Consider the following 16,017-nt stretch of genomic DNA (forward strand, 5'->3'; position numbering starts at 1 on the left):
CGACGCAAGCCTCATGGCGTCAGCTGTAGGGGCTCGTCCCTGGAGGGAAAGTCCCAGCCAGGGCTGGATGACGTCATCAAAGGCGTGTCTAGGCCCTGAGGAACAGTGGGCGGGGTCGGTGGGAAGGTGTGAGGGGGGCTGGTAGGGGGCGTGGGGGCGTGGCCGGGCGGTGGTAACGTCACGGGGCGGGGCGGCGCCCGGGTAGGTAAGCCCGGCGCCTGGCGGCTGCGCTCACTTAAGACGGCTAGCCGCACGAAGTAGCTTCTAGGTCATCTGTGTCCCGCGCTGCCGGTCATGTCCCTGAGAAGCAGCCTCTCGCGTCTCCTCCGGACGCGAGTGCATTCCGTCCTGAAGAAGTCGGTTCACTCGGTGGCTGTGATCGGAGCCCCGTTCTCACAGGGACAGGTGAGAACCGGGACCTGGCACCGTGGGGCAGAACCTGGAGAAAGCGGGGGTGGGGTGAGGGACGGGGAGGGGAGGAGAAGATGGGGAGAGACGGAGGGGCACGAGGTGGTGGGTTCCCGCTATTGGGCACTGGGAGAGCACGTGGGGTTTTCCCTGGTAAAAGATGGGGAGGGAGGAAGGAGATGGAGGGCATCCTGTTTGCGCTGCGGGAGGGGGGCCGCGGGCTGGCGGGTTTCTGCGGCCTCCCCTGGAGAAGCGAGAAAGTGGTGGGACCCGCTTGGGGTGTTGGGGGGGAGGGGAGGAGGGACAGGATTTCATGGAGGGGCTGGAGGGGGAGAAACCGGCCAGAATACCCGGTGGAAAATCGAGGGAGAAGAGGTTGAAGAGAGCGACCGAGGATTTAAGGCTTCAGGGTCTATTCTCAGAAAGCGTTCACTGGCGGGGAAATTGGCGCTGCCGGCTCTAGCGGCGGGAGGCCGGGAGGGGCTGTTTTGATCAATGAAGGAAACCTGCGGTCGTGGAGAGCTCACCGCTCTAGAAGTCCGGGCTCAGGCCTTTGCCAGCCACACTCACACACCCCCCGGCCGCCGGATCCTGATCTGGCTCAGCCCCTTCCCCTGTCTTGGCCTCTGCTTGTTCTTCCCACAGTCTGGGGCTTGGAAGGTTGATGGGATTCCAGTAATAGTTGTTTTCCCCTCTTTCCCTGCAAGTGTTTGAAATGAGCAGTCCTCAGGTGAAAATAAAATGAAGGGCTAATGCTGTCACAGGTTTTCAGAGGGATCTGTTGGGAACTAAGTATAGAATTAGCAAATTTCTGTATTTTTGTGAAATAAAGTGGTCTTATTTCCAACCCTCTAACCTCAGATCTAAATGTGTAATTTGTGTGACAGAAAAGAAAAGGAGTGGAACGTGGTCCTGCTGCCATCCGAGAAGCTGGCTTGATGAAAAGACTCTCCAGTTTAGGTAAGTAGCTGGATTTGAGATGTCTGTGATGGCCGGTAACGGACCAGTTCAGTCTCCTCTTATATCCAGGGACTGCCCAGTATCCGCTGTGTTCTTGGGAAGCATCTCTCATCCTCCCTTGGATTCCATCTGCAGTTCAAGATCTATCCGGGAGTCTTCAGGCAGTCTTGTTGCAATAAAGAGAGTAACTGTGTGTGGAAGGCAAGGAGGTGGAGTGGCGCAGGACCTGGAGCAAGCTTAGTGGCTACCAAGCAGTGCTAAGAATGCTCGCTCCAGCTTTAACCGCTCAGCTTTTCCCCCTCAAATTCTAGTTCTCTTAACTCTGTCATGAGGCGCTTCTGATTCATCAGTCTAGCCAGTTTCCTCTCTCCATGTCATTTGTTTCCTCCCCAGGATGAATGGCCTTCTATTACTGTAAGCAGAGCCTTAGATCAGTATTTCTCAAACTTTTCCCTGATTATGAAAATCACTTGGGTTACTTGTTTTGTTGTTTGTTTTTATTTTTGAGCGAGAGAGAAACAGATTGGGTTACTTGTTAAAAATACAGGGTCCTAGGCTCCTCCATGGAATAGTCTGGTTTATTGGCTCTGTGGTGGGATCCAGACATGTGCATTTTCACAAGGGCCCAGGTAATCCGCAGTAAAGTTGCAGTTGTGTGATTAGGATAGTACTCTAAACTTATTGAAGCTGACCCACAGATAAATGCTATTTATATAGTAATAGAGAACACTTCTTTTGGTAAGAAGGCACCAAATTCCAACTTGAATGGGAGGAACGTTCTTCCTTTTATTTTACCTGAACGTGTCTAGCTGCTTTTTAAGGTCATTTCCTCCATTCACATTAGGACCATTCATAGATCTTTTCTGAAGCTGTAAATGCAAAATGCATGGCAACAGGGAGCTGTAGGTCCTGAAGATAATCATGTGGAATCTAAGTGAACTACAACTCCTTTCCCTACTCTTGCTTTGAAATCTCCTCTGCTGATCATTGAGTTCATTAGGGTGGATCATCTCCTAAAACAGAGGAATAATGAAGTCACCAAAATCACCTTGAGTTGAGGTGTACTTCATATACCTCTGGCTATGTCTAGATATGGTGTCTTTGGTTGAATACTCAAAACTCTCCTCTGTTAAATAATTAAAGTTTCTTCAATAGGGTCTCTTTCTTAATCATTTTTTAAAAAAGTTTATTTTGAGAGAATGAGAGAAAGCGCTAGTGAGCATATATGCGTGCCCTCCAGGAAGGGGCAGAGAGAGAGAGAGGGACGGAGGGAGAATCCCAAGCAGACTCCATTCTGTCAGCACAGACCTGACATGGGGCTTGAACTCATGACCTGAGATCGTGAGATCGTGACCTGAGCTGAAACCAAGAGTCAGATGCTCAACCAACTGAGCCACTCAGGTGCCCCTCTTTCTTGATCATTTTAATAACTCTCCAGGTTCATCACTGAAGATTAAAGATAAATTGAGATTTAGTTTTAATGTCATAAAGGGAAGAAGTTTCTATTCCTGTTTATAAATGAGGATACTGTCCCTTTAAATCCCTTTTTAAGTTTATTTATTTTGAGAGAGAGAGAGTGAGTGGGAGAGGGACAGAGAGAGGGAGAGTGAGAGAATGCCAAGCAGGCTCCACGCTGTCAGCACAGAGCCTGATGTGTTTGTGGCTCTATCCCAGGACCCTGGGATTGTGACCTGAGCCGAAATCAAGAGTCAGACGCTCAAATGACTGAGCTACCCAGGTGCCCCAAAACCCTTTTTAAAGGCATCGTTTTACACTGAAGACAACAATTTCTGGTGATCGCTGGTTTTTAATACTGGATAAACCTCTGCAGCCCATCTGATGAACTGGGCCTGGCCTTGCTCGAATTGCCTGCTGAGTGCTCATTTCTACCTTAAGAGACTGATGAATCCATTTCAGCCTCTGACACGGGACACATTTATAATATTCAGCTGAGGCTGCTGATTGAAGGGGGAAGGGCACATTTATAGCAACTTCCCTTACTCATGCTTTGTAGACCTTTCCTGTCCTAGCTCATGGAATTTTCCCACTCCAACCTGGGAAAGGCCATTCTCCCTCAAATACTACTCCCTCAAATAACTCCTCTGTAAATGCTCAACCTACAGTGATGGTGAAGCTTCGGTTTATTTGGTCTTCCCTTTAATTTTTTCAGATATTTTCAGTTTTACAATTTATATCCTTACCCTGTAGCAGACTGGAAGGCCAGTATCAACAGCAGCCCAAAATAGAATCTCATTGCATATTAATATGTTTGTGGCACTCAGCAGATTTCCAGCATGTGGTTTTGGCTAATCTCCAAAAATATGGTGGAGAAAGGTACCATGAGAAGTTTCCAGCTATATTGTGAAACAGTACTAAAGTAGTACTTTCGAAGCAGCAGCATGGGTCAAATTTGAGGGGACAGAAGACTCATGGAAAGGTAACGTTCACAAATCCCTTTGTTCCTTGCTTTCAAGTCTGCTGTCACAGGCTGCTGGTGTTGTCATAGCATTGGTCAAACTTCCTGTTTTCTTAAATGAATATTTGACTTACTGTCTGCTTTTGGTTTTCCCTTTTCCTGGATTTGGTAAGGACACCAATAATGGTTCCTCTGTCAGGTAACCACTTATTTTAGTATATAAGGAGAGCCTGAGAGAGATGAAGAGGCAATTGCTCTGGCAAGGCTCAGATGCGGTACCTCTGCTCCTGATTCTGGTTAGCTCTGACAGCATGGTAATTTGCCCCTTTTTTCTTCAGAGGTTAAAGGAGTGTTCTGTGGGGGGAAGATAGCTGTAAACTGAGATGAACAGTTTTCGGCCTTTATCATTGTAATTAGGTAATTTGACTCAGCTGTGGTACTGAAAGGAGGTTCCAGCCACTGAAACAACCATCTAAATTAAGTGCCACTGTGACCAAGCCAAGAGTCCCGGAGTTTATTCAGGAAGCCATGTGGGAGCTACTCTGATTACCCTCAACTAGGCTAGAGACCTTTGTTCTTCCTGTTCCATTTGGTGCTCTATCAGATAGAACAGAAATCTCTTTGGTTGAGACCCAAGAATCTGGTCTGCTTCAGGAAGAACGAGAGAGGGCCCGAGGTAGCTGCTTCACGTGAAGATCTGAAGTATGAGAGCCATTCATTTGGTACAGATTGGTGTGTGAGTTCAGGGGTGTGTATTTGCTTTCAGTGGTTGGTAGAGAAAATCAGCATTCATGGGTCTAGTTGTATAATACTGCTACTTGAGCCTGGCTTCCACGCTGCTGTTCCACTGAAACTACCTTGAGCAAGCCCACGGATTTGTCAGCCTTTATATTGCTAGACCTCTCTATTGTACAACTGACCACTGTATTCTGGAAATACTCTGTTAGCAGACACTATTCCCTTTTGAGTCTCTTCTCTCCATTGACTCCTGGACTCCTCTGTGGGATCCTCCCCTCCTTCCCAACCCTCAAATATTGACTCCAGTGTTCCTCCAATTTTGTTCTAAGCCTCCCCTGCCCTCTCACAGGTGTCTCAAACTCAACTTGTTTAAAACAAAATTCATTATCTTCTCCCTCAAATCCACTTCTCCTGCTGTCTTTCCACTGTCTGTTTCACGCTATCACTCGTTATCCAGTTTACTCAAGTCCAACTCTAAGACCATCACAATCTTTTGCTTCTTCCGTTTTGTACCTTACATGTTGATCACAAAGTCTTGTTTGTTTTTTTTCCTCCTAAATGATTAAAGTCCTTCAGCATAATGGTACTGCTGTACTTGTGTCCTCCTGACACCTGACTATAACTTTCCAATGATATCTTTTGTCCCATTCTTGCCTTCCTTGGTTCACATTCTTTGCTGCCACCAGAGTGAGCTAAGACTGTTTCTCCTTGGCTTAGTTTTACATGCATCCATGCTTCTCAGTCTTGTCATTCATATACTATCTTTGCTAATTTGCCATATTTTTCATTTTGGTGTTTTTCTTTAAATTGGACTTAAATCCTCATATGTTTAAAATGTAGCCTGGCCCTATAATAAACGGTGAAATCTCAGGCTTGTACTAGATACAGTTTTCTAATACACTCTCATTTAATAGTTTTACATTTTGGTATCTGTGCTTCAGCCCCTAGTGCTATGTGTTCCACGTGTCAACCAAAAGGACAGCTTCCGCATAATTTGACCCTAATCTACCTCAGCCTTCTCTCCACCCACATTCTGCCTTATTTTCATTGTAGCTAGAGTTGTGGGCACTTGACCTAGGCTCCACCAACAGAAGCACCCATCTTAAACTTTGACTTGAGATTCAAGAAGAAAGGGCAGCAAAGAGTTAATTTTGTGATGGGCAGGGGTGGTAGCAATGCTAGCAGTGGCTTCTGTCCAGTCTTGGTGGGGTCAGCCATGCCAGCTGCATGCGGTTCGTCTTCCCAGTAGTGGAGGTGACCGTAGCAATAGGCTCTTTCCTGGACCATCCAGCAGTATGACTTTTGGAGGCTTTATTCCTGGTAATATGGCCTTTAAAGCAGATATTGGCCCTCTTAAAGACTCTGGGAGTTGCCCAAATTGAATAAATTGCTTTTCTGCTGTAATTAGCCAGAATAGGTTTCTGTTGCTTGCAGCTTAGAGATCCTGATTGATACCTAGTTTACATATTCCAGTGAGGAAAAAATTGCCACGTGGACTGCAATATTCAAAATCCTCCCTCTTTCTAGGCCCTTGATGATAAATTCTTGTTCTTTTGGTTGCTTTTTCCCTAGTACTTGACACAGTCTTCTTGTAAGTTAATATAACTCATTAGGTTACAGTTTCTTTGGCCGTAAGTTAATTTAGGACTGTATCTTCATCTTTTTGGATTTTAGCAACTCCCTGTTCTCTTGGTGCTTTGATTTCTGAACCATCATGTTCCTTAATGTGACTTGGGAAAAGAGCCTCAAGTTTTAAAGATATTTTCAAGTTCCAGGCATGCCTGACTGTAGTAATGTGTTACTGTGACTTAAAAATTATTTTTAAACAATTTATTTTTTACATTTTATTTATTTATTTTTGAGAGAGAGAGAGAGAGCACACAAGTAGGGGGTGGGAGGGATGAGGCGAGGGAGAGGGAGACACAGATCCGAAGCAGGCTCCAGGCTCTGAGGCTGTCAACACAGAGCCCAACGCAGGGCTTGAACTCACAAACCGTGAGATCATGACCTGAGCTGAAGTCGGACGCTTAACCGACTGAGCCACCCAGGCACCCCTAAAAATCATTTTTAATATTCTAGATCTTAAGTATATATTTAAAGAGGGTTACAAGATTGTACACATTTGCTAAAACTCGAACTTAAAATGTGAGTAATATAGAGTATGCATCAAAGCTTTTCAAACATCACTTTCAGGTTTCTTTAAAAAAAAATTTTTTTAGGGGCGCCTGGGTGGCTCAGTCGGTTAAGCGTCTGACTTCAGCCCGGGTCACAGTCTCATGGTCCGTGAGTTCGAGCCCCGCGTCGGGCTCTGGGCTGATGGCTCAGAGCCTGGAGCCTGCTTCCGATTCTGTGTCTCCCTCTCTCTCTGCCCCTCCCCCGTTCATACTCTGTCTCTCTCTGTCTCAAAAATAAATAAACGTTAAAAAAAAAATTTTTTTTTTTTAATTTTTTAAATGTTTATTTTTGAGAGAGAGCACGTTTGAGTGGGGGAGGGGCAGAGAGTGAGGGAGACAGATGATCTGAAGCAGGCTTCTGCTGACAGTGGAAAGCCTGATGCAGCTCTGTGGGGCTCAAACCCACAAACTGTGAGATCATGACCTGAGCCAAAGTTGGATGCTTAGCTGAATGAGCCAGCCAGGCACCTCTCAGGTTTATTTCTCAAGAACAGCTTTTAGGGGCGCCTGGGTGGCTTAGTCGGTTAAGCGTCCGACTTCGGCTCAGGTCATGATCTCAAGGTTCATGGGTTCGAGCCCTGCATTGGGCTCTGTGCTGACAGCTCAGAGCCTGCAGCGGGTTTCAGATTCTGTGTCTCCCTCTCTCTCTGCCCCTCCCCCCACTCGTGCTATGTTGCCCTCTGTCTCAAAAATAAGTAAACATTAAAAAAAAAAAACAGCTTTTAGTCCCTACAAACTAACAAGTTCATTCACTAACTTTTATATTCAAAAAATTTGAGTACTGCTAAGGCTTAGATACTGGGAATATAATAGTGAACAGAACAAATCCTTGTTATCTTAGAGCTCATTCTAATGAAGAGTGGTTGGAAACAGACATAAGTAAAATCTACAGTATGTCAGATGGTAATAGGTACTGTGGAATAAATGAAGCAAGGAGTGGGGAATACTAAGTAAACATTGCATATGTAGATGGAGAGGCCTCACTCAGAGGGAGTTATGTGAGCAGACCTTTGGCAGGTGAAGAAAGGAACGAGGTGCATATCTGGAAGCATTTTAAGCAGATGAAACAGTAAGACTCAGAGACAGAAAGGTGTCTGGAATGTTCAGGGAACAAAAGCCACTACTGAGCTCCAGCCAGTGATTGCTGCATGGGAAGGGGGGGAGGGCTTTCTATGCTTCTCTCCAGTTTTTCAAGAAAAGCCAGAAATATGGATTTTTATGGTAGATCTGCATTGTTTTTTATTTTTTATTTTTTAACGTTTATTTATTTTTGAGACAGAGACAGAGCATGAATGGGGGAGGGTCAGAGAAAGAGGGAGACACAGAATCTGAAACAGGCTCCGAGCTGTCAGCACAGAGCCTGACATGGGGCTCGAACTCACGAACCGTGAGATCATTACCTGAGCCGAAGTCGGACGCTCAACGGACTGAGCCATCCAGGCGCCCGTGATCTGCATTAAGAAATCTATATCCATACAATGGAGTATTATTGAACCATAAAAAGGAATGAATTGCTAATTCATGCTACAGTATGGGTAAATGTTGAAAGCATTATACTAAGTAAAAGAAAGCAGGCACAAAGGCCACATTGCATGATTCCATTTATATGAATTGTCCAGAATAGGCAAATCCATAAAGACAGAAAGTAGACTAGTTCAGGGACTAGTGGGGAGAAGGCAATGGGGAGTGGCTGGCAGTGGGCACTGGTTTCTTTCTGGAGGGTGATGAAGCTGTTCTGTAATTAGTAATTTGCTTAGCAATATGCTGTGGCAAGAGCATATATCACTGGTGTACATGAATAAAGGCAAATCTCTTAAAGACATTGGGATTTGGCAAATATCCGTATAACCAGTCTTATAAAGGCAGCAAAGAATTTAACTTACACGTTTTATTTCAAAGTTGTTTGATCCATTTGTCATGTTCTAGACATTGTGCTACGCTCTTGCTATAGTGTCATTCTTAATTTGTTAAGAACAAATGATACATGTTAGAATGGCCAGCATCAAAAAACCCAGAAACTAACAAGCATTGGTGAGAATGTGGAGATATTAGAAACCCTTGTGCACTGTTGGTGGGAATGTAAAATAACTTAGCTGCTGTCAAATACAATATAGTGGTTCCTTGGAAAATTAAAAATAAAGTTAACATGTGACCCAGCAATTTCACTTCAGGCATATACCCCAAAGAATTGAAAGCAAGGTCTTTAAGAGCTATTTATAGACCCATGTTCATAGCATTATACACAATAACAAAAAGGTATTCATACAACGGAATATTAGCCTTAAAAAAGGAAGGAAATTCTGACATATGTTGTAACATGGGTGAAACTTGAGAACATTATGCTAAGTGAAAGAAGTCACAAAAAGACAAATGCTGTATGATTCCACTTATGAGGTACCTAGAGAAATCAAATTCATAGAGACAGAAAACAGAATGGTGGTTGCCAGCAACTGGGGGAAGGGAGAATGAAGAAATATTGTTTAATGGGTACAGAATTTCAGTTTTGCAAGATGAAAAGAATCCTAGAGGTAGATGGTAGTTAAAACGATTATATAAAAATATGAATGTACTTAATACCACTTAAAAATGGTTTTTAGGGGCGCCTGCGTGGCTTAGTTGGTTAAGTGTCTGACTTCAGGTCATGATCTCATGGTTTGTGAGTTTGAGCCCTGTGTCAGGCTCTGTGCTGACAGCTCAGAGCCTGGAGCCTGTTTCATATTCTGTGTCTCCTCTTTCTGCCCCTCCCCTGCTTGAGTTCTGTCTGTCTCTCTCAAAAATAAGTGAGCATTAAAAAAAATTTTTTTTAAATGGTTATTTTTAGGGGCACCTGGGTGGCTCAGTCAGTTAAGCATCTGACTTTGGCTCAGGTCAGATCTCGTGGTTTGGGGGTTTGAGTCCCGCATCGGGCTCTGTGCTGACAGCTCGGAGCCTGGAGCCTGCTTCAGATTCTGTGTCTCCCTCTCTGCCCCTACCTGGCTTGCACTCTGTCTCTGTCTCTCTCTCTCTCAAAAATAAATAAAACATTAAAAAAAATTTTATGGTTATTTTTTAAATAGATTTTTAAAGTTTTTATTTATTTATTTTGAGAGAGAGAGACAGAGAGTGGGGGGGGGGGGCGGCAAAGAGAGAGGGAGAGAGAGAATTCCAAGCAAGCTCCACATTGTCAGCACAAAGCCTGATGCAGCTCAAACCCACGAACTGTGAGATGATGACCTGAGCCAAAACCAAGAGTCAGACGCCTAACCTGATGGAGCCACCCCCCAAAATGGATATTTTTATGTGTATTTTACCACAATTTAAAGAAAACCTTAATTCATATTCTATTCTAACTTATTTTTTAAGAACATGGTTGTAGCTTCTCTTAAGACCTAAAAATGCCACGTGCTTGAATTTTTTTGGCTTCTTAGCACACTGTTTTGCTCTATAAATAAAAGCTGAGAATGAACAAACAAAAAAAGTAAAGTATGTCCTGAAGACTTCAAGAAACTTTCCCAAGGCCCTACAGTCAGCAGAAGTAGTTGAGAATCTCATTTCTTGCTGTATATGACCTGATGGCTGGATTGGTGCAGTCAGCTGCCTTCTCAGCTCTTGCGGCAGCCAAAGAAACTCCATGGCACCATCATAAGTGGGTGGTCTCCTATTTCTTAAAGTCCTGTGTGTTCCTAGTGTATTCCCTCTCTCATTTCCCATGACAGATACTTCAAGTCTTTACCCATAATCCTCATGGCTCTGTCTTTCCAACTAAGGCATGGACTCCTTTACAGTTCTTCTCCCTGTCATCCCCCAATTAGTTGTATCGACCCACTCTCAGAGGATGAGGGATCCAGTCCAAACAGTATTAGGGAGAAGTGTGTGAAAAGAGCACAAAATAACAATGGCTTAAGAAAAATAGTTTCACTCTCCAGTAAACAGAATCTGGAGAGAAGTCCAGAGCTGGTTTGGCCACTCTAGTTCAGACCTAGATTCTTACCTTGCTGTGTTACCAGCAAGGCCTCTGTCTAGTGGTCCCAGATGGTGTGGCCTCGTTTCTGGCAGCAGGGCGCAAGAATGGACAGAAGTGGGCAAAGGGAGAACTCTGTGCTTTCCCTTAAGGGAAGTTCCCAAGAAGTTGCAGGATGTTTCTGCTTATCGTTTTGGACCCAAAGGGCCACATGGCCACACCAAGGAACAAGGGAAGATGTCGACTTTAGTCTCCATTCTAAGAGGTCATGCTCCCAACTGAAATTCTGTCTCTGCAGAAGAAGTGAAGGACAGATCTTGGACAAGTTAACAGTCATACCACTTCCCTAGGTTCTAGATCCCATCTCTCCTGACCTTTGAGTGTTCTTGTTCTAACAATTATCCCTTCCCTCCCTTTGTTCTGCAAATCTTACCGTCCTGCCATCCTCCTTGGTCTTTATGTAGCCTTCCAGCTGTTGTCCAGTTGTTTCTCTTCCGAGCCACCATCCTGGCTTCTCTGCTGCCCTTTCACACTGCAATTTGCTATAATCTGACGTCTTGAGCCATCGTTGCAAAGAAACTGGTTTTGCCGAGGTCTCAGACCTCCTACTTCCTAACACAGTAGACACTGCAACATTCACCTTATTTGACACTGTCTGCCACACCTTTATTGAAACAGACACCATTCTCTTCTGGTTTTAGCTCTCTGGTTGCTTTGCTAGATCTTCTGCTACCCACCCTTTACATGCTGGTGTTCCTCATGGGTTCTCTGCCCTTGATCCTCTTGGTTTAATGTTGTCTCAATTGGCAGTTTGTCCATTCCCATGGCTTTTCTGTCACCTGTATGCTGATGCCTCCAAAGCTTTATTTCCAACACTTGTTTCTGCTCTCAGCTCCACACCTGTATCCCAGCTGGCTTCCATGTGTATATTCTTTTTAACTTTCTTATTATGGAAGTGTACAAACATAACAAAAGTAGATACAGCGACATAGTGCATTTGTCGTGTCTGTTGCCCAAGCATCAATCATCAATACATGGCAATCACCCTACTCCATGCCTTTCACAGCAAATCACAGACATCCTATTGTTTTATCTGCAAATACTTCATTAGATATCTTCAAATATAAGAATTCTTTAAAATTTAACCATAATACTATTATCATACCTAAAAGAATATCAAATGCCCAGTGTTGGATAAATATAATAATAATAATAATAATAATAATAATAATAATAAATCTCCTCCCAACCAAGAGAACCTTTCCATAAAGGTAGTAGAGAAAGCAGTTATTGAATAAGCATTCAATCAGGAAATCTGCTAAGAGATTGCAAAGATAAAGAAATCTCCCAGGTGCAGCCCATTACATGTTTTCAAGAGAAATAATAACTAGTCCTCTGGTTAGAGGATTTGACAGTAACATTTGTCAGAGCTCATCCTAACTTTATCATAGAAATTTGAACAACCACCAGAGGAAAACAAACTTCTCATATCCTAAGGCAGGAAGTATTTTAGCAAATTGGGGCAGGCTGCCCATACCCTGTGCCCACAGAAGTTAGCCTCTGAATTTCCAGTCGTTGAGGGAAACATTCCTGGGGTAGGAGACTGACAAGAGGCTTATTTAATGTTGTAAACATTTACATGCATTTGAAAAGGACAGAGAAGGAAATTCTGAAACAAAAGGGAGCCAGGAGTCTTCCCCTTATAAACAGGGAAAATTAAGTCTATTTTTCCTTTGTCTCTGCCCTTAAACCAGTTAATGTTGACATTGTTTGACAGACTTAGGTTTTTTGCGATGTTTATTTACAGTTTGTTTGACTTGGGATCTTTATCTTTTTTTTTTCTTCTTCTTCCTTGTGGTGTATTTGTGGAGGAAACTAGGTCATTGGTCTGTGTAATAATCTCTGAATTTTGCAGATTACATCCCTGTGGTGTCCCTGTGATGTGTTCTTTTGTGTTTCCTGTAAACTGATAATTGGATCTAGATCCTTGGTCAGATTCAGGCTTTTTTTTTTTTTTTTTTTTTACCCCTGGCAGTTCTGCAAAGTTGGTGGCAGTATATACACTTCCATCAGAAGTGATGTTATTCATCATTGAACATTGTGTAGAATTGATCCTTGTACTTGCTCCCATGTGTTTTCAACAGGATAGTCTCTAACATCTCAAGGCCATCTATCCAGAACTGACCTCATCATCTCCACTCCCTTCCCCTGTGTCTTTCTCATCTTTAGAAGTAGAGCCAGAAAGCTGCAGGGCAGGCCCTTTATTTCCACACCCCCTCTAAGTATTGCTGGAATCTACTGCTTTATCTTTACAGTCCCCTTGTGGAGCTGCTCTTCTCCAGGCCAGTCCATTTCCCTCAGGCCCTCAGTACACTGGATCTGCAGTGTAGATTTTGATTTCTCACTTCCTGACCCTACTACTTGGGTTTTGGGCCCTGTCCCCCCTTCTGCCTCCTCCTGCCTTTTCCTTCCACAATCCTCCCAGGAACCCTGGGCTCAGGGGAATTGTGAATTGTTCTCTAGGGCTGAAGGTATTATATGCCTCTTCTGCTTGGTAAGCCTTTTCCCCTTCCCCTTTTATTCCTGGCTAATACCTTCAAGATTCAGCTATTGCCCCTGATAAGTCCTCCTGGCTCTTCCTGGGTCTGAGTCAGCACTTTCCTCTGTTCCCTTCACACACTGTGCCCGGCTGCCTCATAGCAGTAAGCACTGGACTATCCTCTCACCAGGCTGGGAGCTCGTTGAAATCTGTGGCCATACCTCATCTCCCCATCCCCAGGACTTACTAGAGAGCCTGGCACACAGGAAGCACATAGTCCGCCTGTGCTGAAGGAAGACGGGGCAAGCATCCTGGCCTTCTGTAACTTCATTCAAATCATGCCCCATGGGATTTTCCCAGATCACTGTTTCCTTTCTCTCAAAATGATTGGCTCCTAAAAAAAAAAAAAAAAAAAAAAAGATTGGCTCCTCAGAAGCCAGCTGATCTCCTGATTTTTGAGAATGTATGACTCAGAGTAACTGGCATATGTCAAATTGTTTAATTCTTACAAGGTATTAGGCTACTAGTTGATGAACTTATTTAAGCTAAATGTAAAAGTAGGTGATAACAGCCGTTGTTGTCCCCTCTTCGAAACCTATGTTTCTTCATCAGGACCTGAGTCGCTGATGGTGACTGCTTCTTCAAGTCAGGCTGGCCTCTAGTTACTTTAGAGAGCTGTTGCATTATTTATTTCAACATCCAACATAGCACAGTTCAGAGTCCTGGAACCTAAGGGATTACTGTGGTTGGTTTAAATAATTTAGTCTTTGAATTAATTTTTTTCTTCCTTTTTGTTAAAAAAAATTTTTTTAATGATTATTTTTGAGAGTGAGAGTGTGCTCAAGCATGAGTGGGGGAGGGGCAGAGAGAGGGGAAACACAGAATCCAAAGCAGGCTCCAAGCTGTTAGCACAGAGCCTGACATGGTATTTGAGCCCACGAACCACTAGATACTGACCTGAGCCAAAGTCAGATGCTCAACTGACTGAGACACCCAGGTGCACCCCTCTCTCTCTCTTAATGACCAGACTCTCTTGGTAGTGAGGGTGTATTAATATAATAGATGTGAGTAATGCTGAGATTGGGAGAAGACAGACCAAATCTTCCTGGCTCCCTACCCCCTGCCAAGAGACCAGAATTACTGAATAGAAAAAGAAGTAGAAAACTACTTCCTGTGTGACCCAAGAATTGAGTCACAGCAGGGCGTGTGGCATTGTGGTTAGGGCTTCAGAGAATTGGTGTTCCAAGATTAATTGGCTTTGCCTTTATATTCTTTTATAGGAGATGTGGACAATTCAAGCTGTGAGTGAGAACTGGACTCTATAGGAGCCATTTCAATGAGAATTCAGTGGACCTATGTGTGTTTGCTACTTCTCACCAGAAACTGATTTTATCAAAATGACATAGTCCTATTACAAACAGGTTTTGGGAAGTCTTAGGTTACACCACCAGTTTCAAGGAAAAGGGTAGGGTGGGGAGACAAACCACAGAGGTGCTTCACCCAATTGAACTAATATGTAATCCTTAGCATGTGTAGACTTTTCCTTGTTATCTCATTTAATACTCCTGGAAAGCACGTGAGATAGGACAAGCTCAGGAAATGAACTTGGTTGCAGATCTTGACTCTTAGGAAGTTAGGGGCTGGAGGGCAAGGATTCTTCCTTTTGCATCTACTGTGGCACTTGACTTCCTGTGGGCATCTTGTGTGCACTCTGCTTTCAGCCCAGAGTGGTGTGGAATGCAGTCTGTCTGGTTTGAGGTTCCCTGGGAACACTCACCAGGAAGTCAGCCCAGGGTCTGGGGCAGGGAGCTGGACATCAGAACCGTTGTTAACTGGCAATGCTGTAGTCATTAGCCTGATGTGTTGCCCTTTAAATCCTTTCTGGAACAAGGTAGAATATCAAGAACCTAAAAAAGATCACATATTCTGAAGAGCAGTATTTTATCCCCAGGGATTGTCACTGTCTCTTCCTGAGGTTATACACTGGAGCAGGCTGAAGTTTTGTTAGCATGTTGACAATGGCAGATCTCTTTTCCAGATAAGGTCAACAGTCTTGTTCTGAATGAGGGAAAATGGTTATACTGCTGTGTCTTGTGAAGCCGGAGGAACCCTCCGCTTCCCTCGATCCTGCCTGTGCTGGAACTAGGCTGTTAGGGTGCCGTCAGCCAGCAGTCCATCTGAGAAGGCCTGAGCCGGTTCACCGTGATCTAGAGGCATGTAGAGGGCTGATGTGAGCTTGGTTCAGAGGGCATGCATTACTAAGCTTATTTTCAGACAGTGATACTCTGTTTTCCTTAGGAGAGGACGGACATAGCTAGACCACCAACTAGCAAGGAAGTTACACTGGTGCTGCAAGTCATCTTGGTTACATGTCTCGAACTAAATTTTAACATTTTTTCCCCTCCCTTCCCCTCTCAAATTTTTTTTTTAATGTTTATTTTTGAGAGAGAGAGAGAGCGAGCATGAGCAGGGGAGGGGCAGAAAGAGAGGGAGACACAGCAGACCGAAGCAGGCTCCAGCCTCTGAGCTGTCAACACAGAGCACAACGTGGGGCTCGCCCTCATGAATGATGAGATCATGACCTGAGCTGAAGTCGGACCCTTAACCGACTGAGCCACCCAGGTGCCCCTAAAGTTTCGAGTTCTATATTTAGATTTTTTTACTCAAGAATCACATTCATGCAAAGGCATCTATTGACACCATGTTTGTATCTTTTGATCTTGAGGTTAACTCTGGTACATGTCAGATGGACATGTCTGAAATGACTGGCCTGGCTGGCTCACCTTCTGTCCTCAAGCCAATGCCACTTTCCCTGCCCTGGTCTTGGTCAGCTGTGCTTCTC

General features: G+C 44.2%; 1 protein-coding gene across 2 annotated transcripts in view; it reads left to right on the top strand.

Annotated features, from left to right (window-relative positions):
- Nucleotides 1–212: 212 nt before the first annotated feature.
- ARG2 (arginase 2) overlaps nucleotides 213–16,017 on the top strand; it is a 30,961-nt gene continuing 15,156 nt past the window's right edge. The window contains exons 1-2 of one of the 2 annotated variants that reach the window (XM_047861383.1): nucleotides 213–405; nucleotides 1,296–1,368. In XM_047861383.1, coding sequence (XP_047717339.1) covers nucleotides 295–405; nucleotides 1,296–1,368 — 184 coding nt within the window. In that variant the 5' untranslated portion in view covers nucleotides 213–294. The remainder of the gene's footprint in view (nucleotides 406–1,295; nucleotides 1,369–16,017) is intronic. The other variant, XM_047861382.1, reaches the window with a different exon arrangement.

This window comes from Prionailurus viverrinus, chromosome B3 (genome assembly GCF_022837055.1).
Source record: "Prionailurus viverrinus isolate Anna chromosome B3, UM_Priviv_1.0, whole genome shotgun sequence".
In the NCBI taxonomy this organism is placed as follows: Eukaryota; Metazoa; Chordata; class Mammalia; order Carnivora; family Felidae; genus Prionailurus; species Prionailurus viverrinus.